We start from the raw sequence: 17,367 nt of genomic DNA, 5'->3' as shown, positions 1-17,367 counted from the left end.
CCGAGGTCAACTAAAAGTGCACTGTAAAAACATTGGAAATTTTTTACAGTGCAAACAAAGTACACGATGTGATTTTCTTGGCATGTTGAAGCTAAGCTGCAACCTTTGAAGAAGAAAAATGAAGCCAATGCAGATCTTTTTGCTACTTACTTTCTGTGCTCGAGTGAAATTCTAGTTACCTCTGCCAAGGAGGTCATGTTCTTTGGTAGCATTTGATGTGTCTCATTATTCTGTTTGTAAATACCATAGCCTGAAAAGTGTTGAATAAATTATGATGAAACTTTTTAGGGGTCTAGAGTAGGGTCATGTTAACAGTCCATTAAAATTTGGCTTACATCCACTAAGGTCATCCAAAGCAATGATGTATTGGTCAAAAACAGACAAAAAGCCTTATAACCTATAGCTAGCGTCTTAATAACTGTAGTGTGTATTATCAACATATGCTGCATAAAGATTCAAAAAATCATATCACATTTGATCTCACTTGTGCGTTTTAAATCTGGCTTTCTTTCAAGCTGAACCCAAAATGCTTTATATCTTTAAAGAAAGTATTGTCAAAAGAAAGAGTGCCCAGTTAGTTAGAAATATATTTTAGAATAATATTTAATAAGCGCAAGTTATTCATGTTATCCATTACTACTCCTACAGAATGTCTGTGGAATCAAAGTAACAGTTTGTCATGCTCCTTTTATCTGATTTTTACAGCACTGAAATTTTAAAGTATTTTTAAAAGCAACAAAATAAATTTACATAAATAAAATGTTGTTCCCATAAAAGTAAGTATTACCTTGGCAGAGGTTTGTGCTTTCCGAGTTCTTCTTGTGTTTTATTAGTCTATTACTTCGACTGGCTGTGACTGTGAGTGTTAGAGTTTATGAAGACAGCTTCCTAACCAAGCTGATAAATTCACACTCTACTCTTCCATCAAATATGGTAACATTTAGCTCCCAAAAATGGCTAATATTGAGGTTTTAACGTGTGGATTACATAACCAGGGGGCATTTACATCCATCTTCCATACTATATCATATTGTAAACTGTAGTGGAGCCATCTGCTGCAGTCTCACTTTGGGAAATAAGGGCACATCCAAAAGTATCTTCTTGCTCATTAAATGGACATTAAATTGACTTGGTTTGCATGTATTGAATGTATATGTATGTAGATATTTAGATGTTTTTTTAATAAATCAAACATAGAGCTAATAAGCAGATGTAATGATACAGAAGACCTGATTAAAAAGAGAAAAAAAACTCCAGAGACCAGTGTTACAATCATACAAATATATTAGTTTGTTTTATTCAATTATATCCAATAATATGTCTCCTTTGACTTTGGGTAAGTTATTATAGAAATAAATACAGATCATATAGCAAATGCAGAGAGAAGAGTTTGGGATAGTAGAAGTGTTGAAGAGGGGGAGGGTCAAGGGGTTAAAGGGTGTCAAAGAGTAAATATTGGGGAAGGATTGTTTCTTTGAAGGTGTCCAGTAAATGATTGGCGCATGCATGCTTGTAGTCAAGCCCATCTGTGATCCTCCATCTCAGCCCACAAGTCTGAGTCTCCGAACTCCCAGGGCTCTCTGTAGTCCTTTTCAGCTCCTTCCTCCAAGCGATCCATGGGTTTGGATGGTGTTTCAATGTTGTGTTGTTCCACCTTGCCAGCAACAGGGGGAGTTACTGCACCCCAACCACATTTGCGTGTATATATTTATATAGAGAGATATATAGATATATTTTTTGCCCCATTTTGAATACAAAAATAGTGTCATTGTGGCTTTGATAGCTGGAAGACTGAAGCACTCTTTTTGCATTTGGAAGACAAGAATATGTCTAACATTAAAATAATGTTAAGATGATTTCCTTAAAATTCTTTCTGGAAGACTCACAATAAGTTGGATCGTCCATAAAAACCAACAGAACGGAAAAAAAACGAGTGACAGATTGATCAGAGAATAACACACAGACACAAGCACACACACACACGTGAAATGTGTCCGTGTGCATGTTTGAAGGACAGATGACAGTGAAGGTCAGAGGTTGGTCAGTCAGGCGGTACGTGACAGACAGGTGGATTCTGGGGGATCGGAAGGAGAGGGTTTGAAACCCCACAATTCTCATTCTTTACAGATCTAGCTTTTTAGTTCCACAACATGAGAGTAAAAGACACAGATATGTATTTAAACAGCAACAAAACCACATCAAATCAGCAAACACACGTGAATGTGACTAACCAGGAGTTACGTGGAGCACATGTGACCTCACATCATATCATTATAAATCACAGTAATTCCACGAGAGTCACCCAAAGTACTTAGATTGACAAATGACACTTTAGAAAACAGGTAAAGAAACACTACAGAGTAAAGTCACCACTAAAGCGTGGATGGTGCATTAGCTTGTAAGAGGTGAAGTCCTTCCATGATCTGCTTGTAAAGGTCACCCGATTTAGCCACATCTGCGCTGGCTATGCAGGGGGTTGTGTGTGTGTGCGTGTGTGTGTGTGTGTGTGTGTGTGTGTGTGTGTGTGTGTGTGCAATGCAGATGTGTTCAGAGATCGTGGGGTGTGCCTTTAAAAAAAAAGAAAAAAAAGCAACAACAAAAATGCAAAACTTTTATAGCTGAAGTTTCATTAATGCTTCTCAGGGTGTGACATTGAATACTCCAGCTCTCAAATTTAAAAGCTTTTTTTTTTTTTCATTAAAAAAAAACACCCGAGGAAGGCGTCACTCTTTTGTCAGAGCACGTGAGTCTCTCTCTTCCTCCCTTTCTCTTTTTTTTGTGTTTTCTGCTGCATTGCAGATGTGGTGAGGGGACTCCACCTCGAAGTAATGCACGCACGCACGCTTAAACAGCTCTGCTAGCTCACACACACACACACACACACACACACACACACACACACACACACACACACACACACACACACACACACACACACACACACACACACACACAAAAGAGGGCAAAGTGTTAGAAAAATAAAAGCTCTAATAAAACACGCAGTTGTTTTCTCTATATCAATATTTCTCCCCTGTTTTCCACACCCTCCCAGATAATGTGGCTGCACCTTGTTAATAAGAGTTTATTGCTTTCTGCCCAAGGACTCATGCTTATTGATTTGGCCTCTTGATTTATTCTCTCTCGCTCTCTGTACTTTATTCTCTCTCTGCTTGGATACACATAAAGGACATACAGAAATATTCAGTAACAGCTACACAAACATTACATACGATTACCAGAATTGGCAGGTGGGATATCTGCACACACACACACACACAAACGCGCTGCCTCCAGGTCAAAGGGAAGTCATATTAGCTGTATGCAAAAAAGGCTCGCCGAGAGGAAATGGAACTTCAAAGAGAGGCTTTGAGGCGCGAGGTAGCCACTCTACAGTATGTGACACATGCCTCTCTCTTTCTCTCTGAGTCCTTCACAACCCCAGATGACCCTCTCACTCTCACTGCAGTTGTAATTCGCTCAGTAAGCAGGGAGGGCCCTGACTCGGGAGAAATGGGAGGGAAGGGAGTCCCTGGGGGGAGAGGTGTGTGCGTATGTGTGTGCGTATGTGTGTGTGTGTGTGTGTGTGAAGGGTGCAGCTGCATCAGATAGACATCATTTAGCTCCCTTCGATATCTAGGCGCAAGCTGGCACACCTTCCCCATCCCTTTCATATATAAAGAAGCAGTGACGCCGAGCTCACCAAAGGGCCAATATTTAACGCTTAGAGCTGAATCCGGAGACATTCATCAGCCAGTTAAAAGCAGTAAATTCAGCCACGGGAGGGGAGTGGGGTGTCCACTAATCAAACATGTGCTCAGAGAGACGGCCGCCGAGAGAAATGGCAAACTTTACATCCTGTAATTTACGCAGAGTCGTTTGAAGTGAAGCCTGAAGGCTGAGAGCGGACGGGCTGATTTCAGGCTTCACAAAAGACTCGCAGGACAGAGACGGAGGGAAAAGAAGGTGTGTACGAACACAGCATAAAACACACACACACAAACCGGTGCAAACACGTGTGGCCACACAAACCTTCCACCCGCTATAAATGATTTAGTAATTCTACTTTTCTGCCACCGCAAAAGTAAAATCAATAAGACTGCAAACAAAGCAACATCCTCTTTAAGATCACCACCATAGCTTGAAATAGACTAAAAATAACAGATAAAACCTTCCAGGATTAATCTGATTACTTCTCAGTTGAGCTTAAAAAAATCACAATAATGACGATGATATTATTAACTGGAAATCTGAGTTGTTACTTAAAAAATATGGGTACTAACATCAGTAATCAGGCTGCACCTAGTATTTAAATAACAGTCGGATAAAAATCAAACGTGTCTACATATTTTACAGTGGGACACTCAGATGTCTGATCCAGCTTTAAGTGGCTGATGGATCATTTCTAATGGATTGCATTTAATTGCTGAATCGACACACACACACATGCAAAACACACCGAAGTTTAGTTAGCTTTGAATCCATCATTCACTAGATGTCAGTGTTGACTGACGTGGGGTCAGTGAAGTGACAAAGATGGACTGGTTTAACAAAAGTTTGGCTTTAAAGTCACTGTATGACATGACATGAGGCATGACACAAAATGTTCACAGCCCTACACTTACTCCATAAAAATTTAATATTTTTTTCCTTATTTGCTCTCATGCAGCTTTTATTTTGAAAGTTAAAGGGCCCCTCCAGTGATTTTCTGTATTTAAGAGTCAGGAAAGGATTACAAATGGACTAAAAAAGATATTCTCACTCTCACGAGACAAGATCCAAACTAGCAGGACCCCACATTTCCCATATTGACACCTCTCCACTTTCATTGCTTCTTACGTTCTTTTTAGCTTTGTATCGAAGGTTTTCTGTCAAAAGACCACAAACCTAAAAATGTGGATCAAGACTTCATCACAGTCACTTTACCCTCAGAGGTGTGTTCAGACAGGACACGGGGCACCTTTTTGATGAGATGAGGACTGGTTTAGCAAATGAAAACAGCTGTGGGCTAAAAAAAAAAAAAAAGCCACTTTTATAATTACCTTTATGAATGTAGCAATATCAACAGTATTCTAGAATAGAGGGTGTTCCTGGCAAGATGAGCTAATGGCTGAGCTCTCACATAAACATAAAGAGATGCACTGGCTTGCCCTTAACTGGTATATGCTTTTTACTTGTTTGTAGAATAGTGCTTTATAGTTAGTTTTGTAAAATGCTTGAGAAAAGATTATTTCATTTTTCTTATCCACTGATTTGAGCTTTAGCATTTTTTCTCTCTACATGGGATTAAATCTTGGAACTAGCAAACGAGACCGTCATGGAGTGAGGTTTTGGGTCATTGTCCCAAAGGCTTTTATAGAATCTGACGTTTTCGTGCAACCAGATAAGTCGCCCCCTGCTGGCCATTAGAGAGAATGCAGGATTAAAGCACTCCTACAGCGGCTTAACTTTGCACACACGAGCCAAGTTTGTCATTTATCATCGTAACACCAATGCCTTTGGTGGTGCTCTGTCTGAACACACTTTCAAACGTTTGTTTATCTATATGGTAAAAATAATCTGTGCGAAATCCGTGCTCCTTAAACTCTTCCACAAAGATTATTTAAACTAAAACTTTAGCCCTTAACCTCCTTTTAAAACCCAAAAACAACAGTCATGAGACATACATAAAAAAATATTGGAACATAGATTTCCCAGCCCTTAAAATACATAATATAGATGTTACAAAAGCTCTGTTTATTGAGTTACTCCTCTCTCCATCTAAGAGAATCCAGTCTCAGACAGACTTGCTTCAGTTCTGGGAGGAGGGAGCCTCTTTTAATTAAACACTAATTACTCTGCAAATAATAGTCAAACACTGTGTTCTGGATCGTGTGATCCAGGGAGGGTGTCTGGTCAAACACATCAACCTGAATGTCTATTTAACAGTTTAATTAAGGTCTTCAGTGTGAAAGTGAGGTTTTAACAGTAGCTTAAGTACAATAAATTAAAAAATATATATTATTTTAAATCATATATGTATTGAATCACCTTCCTTTATATCCTTCACCCCCTCTTTTATTTATTTCCTCTCTCTCAGACCACTTCCTTTCCTTTAAGTATTCACTGGATTGCTCTTTCCTTCCTTCCTTTCTTCCTTCAGGAAAGCAGAGGTACAATTTGCTTCAATTCTCAGGTAGAAGATTACATTGCTCAGCACCCTCGCCTCCATCCTGATTGGGTTATCAGCTATTATTATTTACAACCACAGGTTGCATGGGGGCAGAGGATTACGCGCATAAGGAGAAGCGCTAGTAAATGTGTGTCTTCAGGCAAGAGTGTCGACCTTAGCATAATTCCCTTTTAAATCTCTTTTTGTTGTGCTCATCATCATAATTATCCTCCCTAAAATTTTCTCTTCTTCTCTCGCTCATTTCTTTTGTTTCTCTCTCTCTCTCCCTCTGCCCTGATCATCAATCTCGCCTCGCCTTTACCTCCCGAACACAAAGGACTCCCTCGCTTCCCACAGTACATAAACATAAGGCAGAAACAATTACCCTGCCTGGCATATTGTAGCAAGTTTGATATGAAAAATGATTGCTTTTTGTGTTCAATGGAAACAACAAATGGAAATGCACCAAACAAGGTCTCCGGAAAGAAAGGAGTGAAATATTAAATATGCTAGTGATTTTCTTTACCAGGACAGGCTAACAAATAAACACTGGCAAAAAGATGTGAGACGCTTAAGTTTCCTTTTTTCAGAGCCATCATTCTTGTACCATCATCTATGCTCATACAACTTTAATTATTTTTGCCTCAGTCATATCATGGGATCACAGTATATAAGCTCTAAATAATAACTGTAAGGACGTGACAAGTAAAGAAGGCTTGAATTCCTCTTTGCATCAAAATCAAACTCTCTGGGAGAGATTTACTATAAAACCAAACCCCCAAAAAACTGCAGAGTTCATTTCTAAAAATGTTAAAAATTACATTAACAAATGATTCCCCGGCATTAGTTTCTTTAGTTAATGTTACAGTAATTTAACTGAGTACCCTACACTAATTTATGTATGAAGTATGGGAACTTTATATGAAAAATCAGTGCAGAAGAAGCTGAAGAAATCCTGACTTTGGTTCCAGCAAAACAGATCATTAGTTACTACATTTCCCATAATGCAATTTGGTGGCATAGTTCATTTAATTGTACTCTTTCAAAGTACAATCTGCTTCCCAAACTGATATCTGGGAATACATGCAAATAAAGTCTCTGAAAATGTAACTTTTGAAACTCCCAAACTTATACCTGAAAACTACAAGTTTAAAAATTAAAATTAAAATTTTTAAATCTTTCTAAAATCAAAGGTTTTTATTCAAATAAGGATCACCTTGGTATAAACCGAAGGTATATCAATCAACTAAATTTCATTTGACCATTAAAGTGAACCTTTTACATTGTACTTACATGATAAAATAAATAAATAATAGATGGAAACTTACATTAAATCAAATTACTTAAAGTCAGCATTTTGGGCATTTTTTTATTTTTTGAGTATTGCTGCCTCATTGCTCAGGGGGAACTGAGCTTTTTCCACCAGAGCTGCTTTCCATAATGTCTTCTAACTTTATCTTTATCTTTAAGGAATAAACACGGTTTATTTGAACAATGCTATGCAGCGCGAAAATTTGGGGAAGTGTAATTCTCATACGGATGCAAGATAACTCTTAGTGTATGACAAATTAGTGAAACAGCTTAAAACTCAGAAAATGCAGACACTTTCAGACTACTTTACTCACAGCGCTGCGTAGCCAGCTGTCATATATTATTTATCTTTAGTTTCAAGACAGCCACTTGACATTAAATCCAATTAAAAGGATTACTGATTGTGATTTATATCCAATGAAAGGTTGTTCTGTTAGTTTTAGCCTTTCACTGGAATATCAGTGTATGTGTGAATATTGACTATTTCACACAAAATTAGGTCAAAATCTCAAGTCAGACCCCCTGAACATGATGGCAGAGTATGATGAAAAAATACAAAATTGGCATTTCTATATATATGTGTGTGTGTATTTGTGTGTGTGCAGTGAAACAAAAGATGATTTGCACAGATAGTGTGTGGCCCTTGAGGGTTTGTGCAATGCATGGCCGGCCACAGTGAAAACAGCTATTGCAGCACAATCACAAACCGCACAGCCAGGCTCCATTACCAACCCATTTCGCTGATGATATCCTCATCATCTCCCAGAACCCGTACACACACTCACCACTGTGTCATGTTAGTGGGCGCAGTCACGAGCGTGCGTGTCACTTTGCTAAGTGTGTTAAGGTGTGAGATGGTTTTCAGCGGCCGATGCTCATGGACATCTGGGCTCTAAAGTGTGTGCACGTGCTGCACAAACCACAAACATGCATGTGTAGATGTAAGTGTATAAATGAGTGTGGGTTATGCGGTTACGCAATGTGCCGGGGGAGCTTTTGACCCCTCGTTTAAGGGTCGAAAGATTCTGATCAGTCCCAGACTCCATTAACGGAGCCGCAGAGGAGGGAGGGGCTTTCTTGTGCCGCAGAGTGGAAAATTGAGTCCATGTCACGAACTAATAAAATCGTAGCAAAGGTGAATGGAAGAAGGGAACACACACACACACACGCATATAGGACTGACTCATATTCAGGCTATCTCACAAAGTTGCTGACGCACACGCTGAAGATGTGGAGTGAGCAGATGGCTTTAGAACCAAAGGGTCTGTGTGACAGCCTCACATTAGCATGACTCTTTGTCAAGCTAACCTTAGCATTAAACCCCATAGGGGAATAAAGACGTAACCCAATTGTGGAGCATGTGCAGCAGAGGGACAGATTTACCCAGTGCACTCTTTGTGTTAAACCCAGGAAGACTTTGTTTGGATATTTGGTTGACTGGAAGGATCTCAATGATGATGTCTAGAGGGTGTGGGGGGTTTTCCCTTCCAGCTGGTTGAACACGCTGTGGTGACATGCTGTACAATGTTAGGCCACTTTTCACCTCTTTGCGGAGTTATTGCTTTTAGATCCCAGGCTCTGCTAATCATAAAGGTCATTAAATAAGAACATGGTGGGCTGGTGTGAATGGGCTTCTGTAAAGGTAAAAGGGGCCTCCCACTGGCCAACTCCACTCTGCCTGGACTTGCTTCTGCTTTTTACCCAGTTTGTCACCAGTGCATTATGGGATCAGTATTACAGGCAGCATGTGGGGGGGAGGGTAGCCCTAACAAACTTGTTCAGGTGTCCGCTGGTGCCCATTGTCCACGTGTTGTCTACCACTCCTCTCTCCTGTGTCTCTGAGCGCTAGGAGGAGGAGGTTTTGGTTTTGGATTGAGGATCTTTCTTGCCGTTCTGGAGCACAGGCGAATCACTGGAGGTCTTGGGCGTTTTTCTGGGCGGACTCTGTTCACCAACGTCATGTAGAGAGGGCTCCCTGTACATAGCCACTGGGCAAGGCAAGTTTATTTTGGGGAGGGAGAAAGAAAAATTAGAAAGATTGGACACATAAATGCATACAGTATATTATATCAGTCTCTGGCTCTCTTCCACAGCATGTCTTTTATCTTGTCTTCCTTCTCTCACCCCAACTGGTAATGGCAGATGGCCCCGCCCCTCCCTGAGCCTGGTTCAGCTGGAGGTTTCTTCCTGTTAAAAGGGACTTTTTCCTTCCCACTGTCAAGTGCTTGCTCATAGGGGGTTATGTGATTGTTGGGTTTTTCTCTGTATGTATTATTGTAGGGTCTACCTTACAACGTAAAAAAAAATCCTAAAAAATCAGTAATATTCCAGCAGCTGGGGCGCCAAAATAATACCAGAAAATAACAGAAAATAACTTTCCCATAAAAATACGGTTATTTTCAGTAATGACAATACAGTTTGTTGCCCTAATTTTACATGGGATTTTGCCTTTTTCAAGTGCTTTTAAACATTAAATTAGGAACATTTTAACGTGATTAAACAATGAAATTACCCATAAACAAGGTCAATGAATGTGGCAATGTGAATAATAATACTTAAATGTACAGAAATATACAGTTAACAGTTGGTTTAAATAATAATGGATTGCATTGATATAGCGCTTTACAATTCCCCTCTGGCCATCACCAGTAGGCGGTAGGTAAAGTGTCTTGCCCAAGGACACAACGACCGAGAGTGTCAAGGCGAACTGCCAACTCTTGAGCCACGATCACCCTAAATCGCAACAATAATAATAATTATTTGATGTAAAAAAAAAAGTTTATAGGAATTATTTTATATATTTTTCCATAGCATTACATTTGAATTTAACAGTTCAATCTTTCAAATAACTTACACATATTTGTGAAATTATGATACATTTGTGAAAGTATTTTAACAATCTAAATATGCACATGTACAGACAGATACATTTAAAAAACAAGAAAATTATGTTTTATTACATTTACAGTAATTTTACGTTAATTTACATTTGAAATGTAAAATCACAGTCTATTTATGTAAATTTAATGATAATCTAGAAGAACAGTACAAAACTGTAAAATACACAGTAAAATACTTTTATATTACTTTTTTTTTTTTACAGTGTACAATATAAAGAGCCTAGGGGTGACTGTTGTTGTGATTTGGGGCTGTACAAATAAAATTGAATTGAATATATACAGTATACTGGCTAATATGGATTACTTTTAATTCAATTTAATTTTATTTATACAATCACAATAAGAAAATCGAGTCGAGTAAGAGTCGCCTCAAAGTCCTTTATAGTGTGAAGTAAAGACCCTACGATAAGACCCTACAATAATACAGAGAATAAACACACAATCAGATGACCCCATAACACGTGAATTATACTAATACTAATGCGGCATAGAGTAACTGACGCCATAACCAGAACCCTATTTTAACCCTACGCTGCAACCTTCTACGTAACCTTGAGTGCTTCTTCTGAGAAATGTAACTACACGCTGGGATGACGTATACCACAACAAGTCTAAAGGCATGGAAGGTTGTGGTGTAGGGATTAAAGCAGTTTCTGGTTACCAGCTAGGACGTAGGTTTCCTGCAGAAGTCTAAATTTAGCTTAAGATCAAACATTTGGCGACAGTGGGAAGGAAAACCTCCCTTCTAACAGGAAGAAACCAGATCCTGGCTTAGGGAGTGGACATTATAACATAATAGAAAAGCAGCAATAGATCCTCTATTATTCATTTTTGCCACTTCTGCTGGTGTTTTTCCTTGTAGGTTGCACTGTCTTAGGTCAAATCAAGTCAAAGTTTATTTCTACAGCATAACACATTCAAAACCATCTCAGCTGACCACAGTGCTGTACAGGTTATACAAAATATAGACTACACACAACAGTTAGAAAATCAGGAGTAAATAAACACTGAAAATCATCAAATAAAGCCTTAGTGGGCATGGGTTATAAACCCCACCATCGCTGAGTGTGCACTGATCCATGCTCACTCAGGTGCAGCACCTGTTCTGTGCCGGGCAACGAGGAAATATCATGCACTATTAAATGGCTTTTGAAAAACGTTGTAGGTTTTTATTGTTGCTGTTATAAATTCTACTCATAAAGCATAAAAGAGAAGAAAAGGATGATAACAAGTTTCAGCGGTATGTTCTCTAATAATTGATGATATGATCTCAATACATCTAATGTTCTGCACTAAAACTCATTTACAGAAAAGACATGATTCACATTTGTGACTCAGATTATGATGATATAGTAATTTCCTGACATGCTGATGTGTTCAAACTTTTCAACAATGGATTGAGGTCATGAGTAGATTATGAGTGTTACTTTATTCATGGGGGTTTGAAAAATGATCAACGTGAAGTGATCACGTTGATCATTTTAATGTAACTTTTAATCTCTATAACTTATCCTGTATCTTTATTATTTTCATATCCTGCATGAAGGTTAAGGAAAGTAAAAAGTTTTCTGGACTGATGAAATTTCTTGCTTCCTTTGTTACAGTTGCTATTTTTTGTGTTATCCTTGGTTTTCCTTCTGTATGACCTTTTGTCTTTTTATTTTAGATCTTTTTCTTTGCCCCCTTGTTGAAATTGAAATTTTTATTGTTTTATGATAGAGAGCAACATGCTTTACATGTACATACCGTACAAGCTTACCTTCAATAAGCTTGGGCAGGAAGTGAGCAGCTCCCTTCGTCTTCTTGACGCGGTTCCCCTTCATGACTTGGCCGTCCCGGTTGATGCCGATGTACCAAGCCCGCCCTGACTGGGTCTGTCTGTACAGGATGGACGAGTAGGTGACGTAGTAGTTCTCAAACACACACTCCTTAAACTTACACTCAGGTGTAAAGTGTTCCTGTAAGCAACACACACACACACAAAAAGACACGTCAGGTCAATGGAGAAGAATAACACATTTGGAGATTGCATCATTTTTTATCTGTTCTATTATTTATATATTTACTCTCCGGTTCCACTGGCTCAGCTGGGAATGGGAGGAAATGGGTTCCACATTTCATTGTGACAGGTTTACAGGAACATCTGTGGCATGCACACAGACACACAAACACACACACACAGACAAACTCAGTCCCAACATGTACATGCCTCTTTGCCACACGGACAAAGTGTTTTGTGAGCCAGCAGGTCATAACTCAGTCTCTACGGTTTACCTGTAACAAACAACAATCAACTGGATCCTTCACCTCCTTCATAGTTTAATGACGTCGCTGTTGGCCTTCAGCTCACACACACACTCAGACACACACATACACACACAGAGCCCCCGCATTAGGCAATACGTCAACAGCGGGACATCCCCACCCTCCTCCCCTTCATCGTCCTCCCCACAATCTCTGGTTACAGCTCTCACATATTCCTTCTCTATCTCATATTCCGTGTCTCCTCCACTTCATTCTCTCCATCCCTCCGTCATTTGGTAACCTTGTCCAGGAACAAACCAATTTGCAGGATTGATTTCGAGCCTTGATGTGACGGGTGAGCAGAAAAGGCCTGAATAAGGAGTTTGCTCCCTCTCTTTCTCTCCTTCCCACTCTCGCCCCTCCTCGCCGTCTCCTATCTCGTCTCCCTCTCTCCGTCTGCCATTCCAGGCCCAGATCCTCACGCCTGCCCATATCCATTGTACCACACATAAACAAGCTAATTACATCGACTGTATCGCCCATTCTTTAATTACACATCCATTCACTTAGACAGCCATTCATTCCCTTGCCCACCCATTACCTTAGCTCTATTAGCACAGAGTGAAATCCAAAGGTCTGCAGTGTCTCTGAAGGTGTAATCAGATTGCTATCATTAACTTCGTTTCGCTGCAGTGTGATGTGTCTCATCTTCTCTGTGCAGTGTGTGTGTAGGAACTTTAAAGGATTGTAAGGTAACTTTAAAGCTGATCAGCAGCTCATTACCACCCCACCACCACCATCATCAGACATGCATGCTCAAGACCATTAATTGATTAATTATGTGAATTAAACTGAACCTGAAACAGATAAGCAAATTTAGGAGATCCTCAAAAGTAAGCAAGTGTGGTAAGATGCAGCATCTTTTCTGTGATAGGCTCTGTTATTTTGCAGACTACAAAAGGTCACATGATTAGAAGAAGTAACACAAAGTGATCACATTGCATTAAATTGTGTGCTTTAAGGATTTTAAAGATAACCCTGGCTTATTTTAACTTGTTATAGTTTTCAGTGGATGTTTCATCAGCTCTGCTGTTTTGACATTTTTTCTGTGCAGGATCTTTAAAGACTTTATTGCAGGGTTGTGAACACAGATGTATAAACTGACTGTATTCTAATACCCAGTGTTCTTGCACTCCTGTCAATGTAATTTCCTGGTATAATTTTCACATGGAAACTCTTCTGCTTTACTTTTTCATTTTCTTGGGACACCCCATTTATTACATTTTTTGAAAAGTGGAACTGGCCCACATCACAGTTTCCAACAAGGACCATGTTTTCAACACAGGGTCCTACTGTGAAGTCCTCAGTTTCCTCAGGGGAGAACGTTTGATGGAAATGACTTGAACTGCTCCAGAGTGCCATCGTGTGCAGGCACATCTACATTTGAAGATATATGATGACATATATGATGACTTCAGGTGCATCAAAGCAATCCTCACTCATTGCCTCTCCGACAGTCTTTCCACTTCCAAAAAGTTCTAAATCATTTTGAGCGACCAGTGTGTTGACGCAGTGCTCCCTACAGCTTTCTAACAAACGTCATTTTTAAACTGTTTTAAAAGGAGCACTTGGATTGGTGGTGCATTTTATATCAGGTAAAACATAAAACAGCTCCAAGGCCCTCACTCTTCACGTACAATTAACATGCCTTTATTCTCACGGCATCACTATAGTTCAGCGGTCCCCAAACTTTTAAGCACCACGGACCAGTTTAATGTAAGACAATATTTTCATGGACCGGCCTTTAAGGTGTTGCAGATAAATACAACACAATAAAATGATACGCCCAAGACAAAAACTGTGGTATTTATTATATAATAATAAACGCAAATTCGCTGTGTAATTGTGTAACTTTATTAGCAGCGTCCTCCTGAAATCTGCCAACAACATTGAGAGTAACATCCTCCTCTCTGCCCCTTAATTAATCTCTGGTCGCTATAGTAACACGTAATTATTTCTTTCAAAATAAGACACAACTGCAACACGAGAAAAAACTATAAATTTCACACCCGAGGCTCTACTCTCGTGGCCTGGTACCAAACGACTCACGGACCGGCCCCGGGGGTTGGGGACCGCTGCTACCCATATGGAAAAGATATATATAAATCTTATGAAGTTTGTATCTGTCTCGTGTGAAACTTGTATGAAAAGCATACAAGAGTGACTCATGACATATTCCTGTTCAGTGTGTTGAACTCTGTTGAAACCATACACTACAGTATAACCACACCAGAGAATATAAGCGTTTTAATTGTATATGAAAAGAGATTGTTTTGGTGGTTTGTGGATATTTTAGCTGTTTCAAATTTTGACCTTTACTCGAACTATTTTAAGTTTGCTTTGAGGTAAACCTTCACTGTAACTTAATGGTGCAGTTATGTGTGTGAGATCATTGTGACTTTTCTGTTAAGCATGTGTCATGTCAGCAGCAAACCAGATATCAGGGCTACTTTCCCCCACATTTTAAATTTCTTGGGCCATTTCTTATAACAGTTACTGTGTTTTTGCTAGATGTGCAAAATGTGCTTGTGAGTGTCTGGTGTCTTCTTAACATCTCAGCCTCAACAAAATGCCAAGTCCACTCAAAGCTGAGGTGCAGACTGATGTTAAAGGGCAGGCTGCTCCCTCATCTGTCATCTTGACTCAGTGTCTATGCTGATAGAAAATAAAAACAAACTAAGAGTTCGACGTGGGTAAGACCAAATATATGGTTAGCCAGTGCTTTGAATTCCTTCTAAAATAAGTGTTGACATCTTAAACATGGGTTTCAAAAATCTTAGTTAAGGAAAAAGATCTCCATTCAGTACACAGTCAAGTATGGTTTTAAGACAATCAAGTTGTTGTTGCATCTGCCAGCCCACATTTTACACCGGCAATTTAGGCACTCTGGGCTTACTACAGTCTGCTCCTTAATGATAGCTATCCCAACTTAGAGACAAAACAAAATCCAGAGACTACAATAAAAATAATACAGAAATATAAAATATTAAAGTAACACTGAAAACGAATAAGAATTAAACGTATAACAAGTAGCAAGAAGACTTCTGGTTTGAAAGCTGGTGCCTCTGTGTGATGAGTCGGCATGTTCTACCTGTGCCTGTATGGGTTTCATGCATGTTAGATCAACTTATTTCAAACTGGCTGTAGATGGGAGGTAGATAAAGTGCTTAAAGTGTATAGTAAGTGTAGTCCAACTAGAAAACTGGCTTATATAAAAGCCAGTCCATTCCCAAAGCGTAAGAAGAATGTCAGGTTTAAAGAGAACAGCTTGATTTGAGTCACTTACTGTGCTGTCAAAGTGTAACTACAGTACCACACAATCGGTATATACAGTATTACTACACAAAAGTGTACTAAGCCTTCAAACTAACACACTATCTGGAGTGGGGCACTAAAGTGAATATCTGCATGCATGAGCACATATAAGACTCTTTTTTCAGTTAGATGGATTGTCTGAATCATGCCTGTATATGATTTAAACTCAGTCAGAGCAGTAAAAATCTTGAATAACAGGTTAAAAAAATATTACAAGTTACTTCAAGTGTAAAAAAGTACATCCTGACAATGTTCACCTGCCAAACAGCCAAGATTTAAACCTAACAAAGGAAACAAGAAAGAAAAAGCTGACAATCCAAGACTAACCAAAGTGATACCTGTCAGCCCCTCCATTAAAAAACAGAGAGCAGAGGGTTTTATTTCCTGTTAAATGATTTAAAATACAGACTTAAAATACGGATAACTTTCCACATATTTTATTAGAAATGCCTAGAAATGCTAGAAATGCTTTTTAATGAGTAATTCATGACTTCACTGCAAATTTCACACTTTCCAAATCAAGGCCAAGGTCATAGTATGTGTGACACCAGTGGTCTAGATATTTACAATATATTCCATTCATTTTCTCAGTTCATTGTCCTGTTCAGGGTCTCAAGTTGACTGGACCCTATCCTCGCTGTACTAAGGCAAGAGACTGGGTACACACTCAACAGGTCGCCAGTCTATCACAGCCCTATTAAATAGTTAATTAACAGATATTTTTCTCCATCTCACATTAGTGACTAAAAAAAGATTAAAATGACTTCTACTGTATCGAACATATCAAATAAATCATATAATTGTACGCAGAAGAAAGCTTTGTGCACGTAGTTAAAAGCATGCACTCAGGGAGAGATCAGCAATGCTGTTTTATAGAGTTTAGACTTTTCAAAATTAAACACTAACACACATTATTCAAGCAGCATACACACAGGGGACAGATGAGCATCTGTCTTCATGATTTGCTCTCAGTGGACTTCAGGCTGATTTTCTAACTGATCATTTCCCCTTCATCAATGCTGAGGAAAGGCAGCCATCCTCGTATCTCTTCACCGAGGACACCAACAAGCCTCAGTCTAATAACAGAGAATACGATCTGTCACCTGAGCCCAATAACCCCTCATTCCCCTCATCCAAGAGACAAACTACATTAAAGCATCTCCAGTGCAGTTCCTCTTGTGTTCAGCAGGTGCTGCTCCAAACACACAGCCGGGGCTTCTGCTGCTGCTGTAGCTCCTGATGCTACAAAATTAACCGGTGTCCACTTGTCACTCTGTAACCCCCTGAAGGGCTTCGTTTAGCCTGCTAAAAACCACTCGAGCTGGAGAACAGCCACGAATCCACCCAGGGATTCTTTCTCTGCAGCTTTTTAACAAACCACATTTTAAG

The 17,367-nt window shown here is 39.3% G+C and overlaps 1 protein-coding gene across 3 annotated transcripts in view; it reads right to left on the bottom strand.

Moving 5' to 3' along the window:
• Positions 1–7,360: 7,360 nt before the first annotated feature.
• fgf11a (fibroblast growth factor 11a) overlaps positions 7,361–17,367 on the bottom strand; it is a 99,578-nt gene continuing 89,571 nt past the window's right edge. For all 3 annotated transcript variants that reach the window (XM_085349700.1, XM_085349701.1, XM_085349699.1), the window contains 2 exons: positions 12,119–12,317; positions 7,361–9,447 (listed from right to left, as the gene is read on the bottom strand). In XM_085349700.1, coding sequence (XP_085205826.1) covers positions 9,305–9,447; positions 12,119–12,317 — 342 coding nt within the window. In that variant the 3' untranslated portion in view covers positions 7,361–9,304. The remainder of the gene's footprint in view (positions 9,448–12,118; positions 12,318–17,367) is intronic.

The sequence above is a fragment of the Diplotaxodon limnothrissa genome, linkage group LG3, assembly GCF_057381915.1.
Source record: "Diplotaxodon limnothrissa isolate DT_005_m linkage group LG3, D_limnothrissa_male_GT1.1, whole genome shotgun sequence".
Taxonomy (NCBI): domain Eukaryota; kingdom Metazoa; phylum Chordata; class Actinopteri; order Cichliformes; family Cichlidae; genus Diplotaxodon; species Diplotaxodon limnothrissa.
The sequence above is the reverse complement of the archived record's forward strand: the minus strand, read 5'-3'. Positions and strand labels throughout refer to the sequence as shown.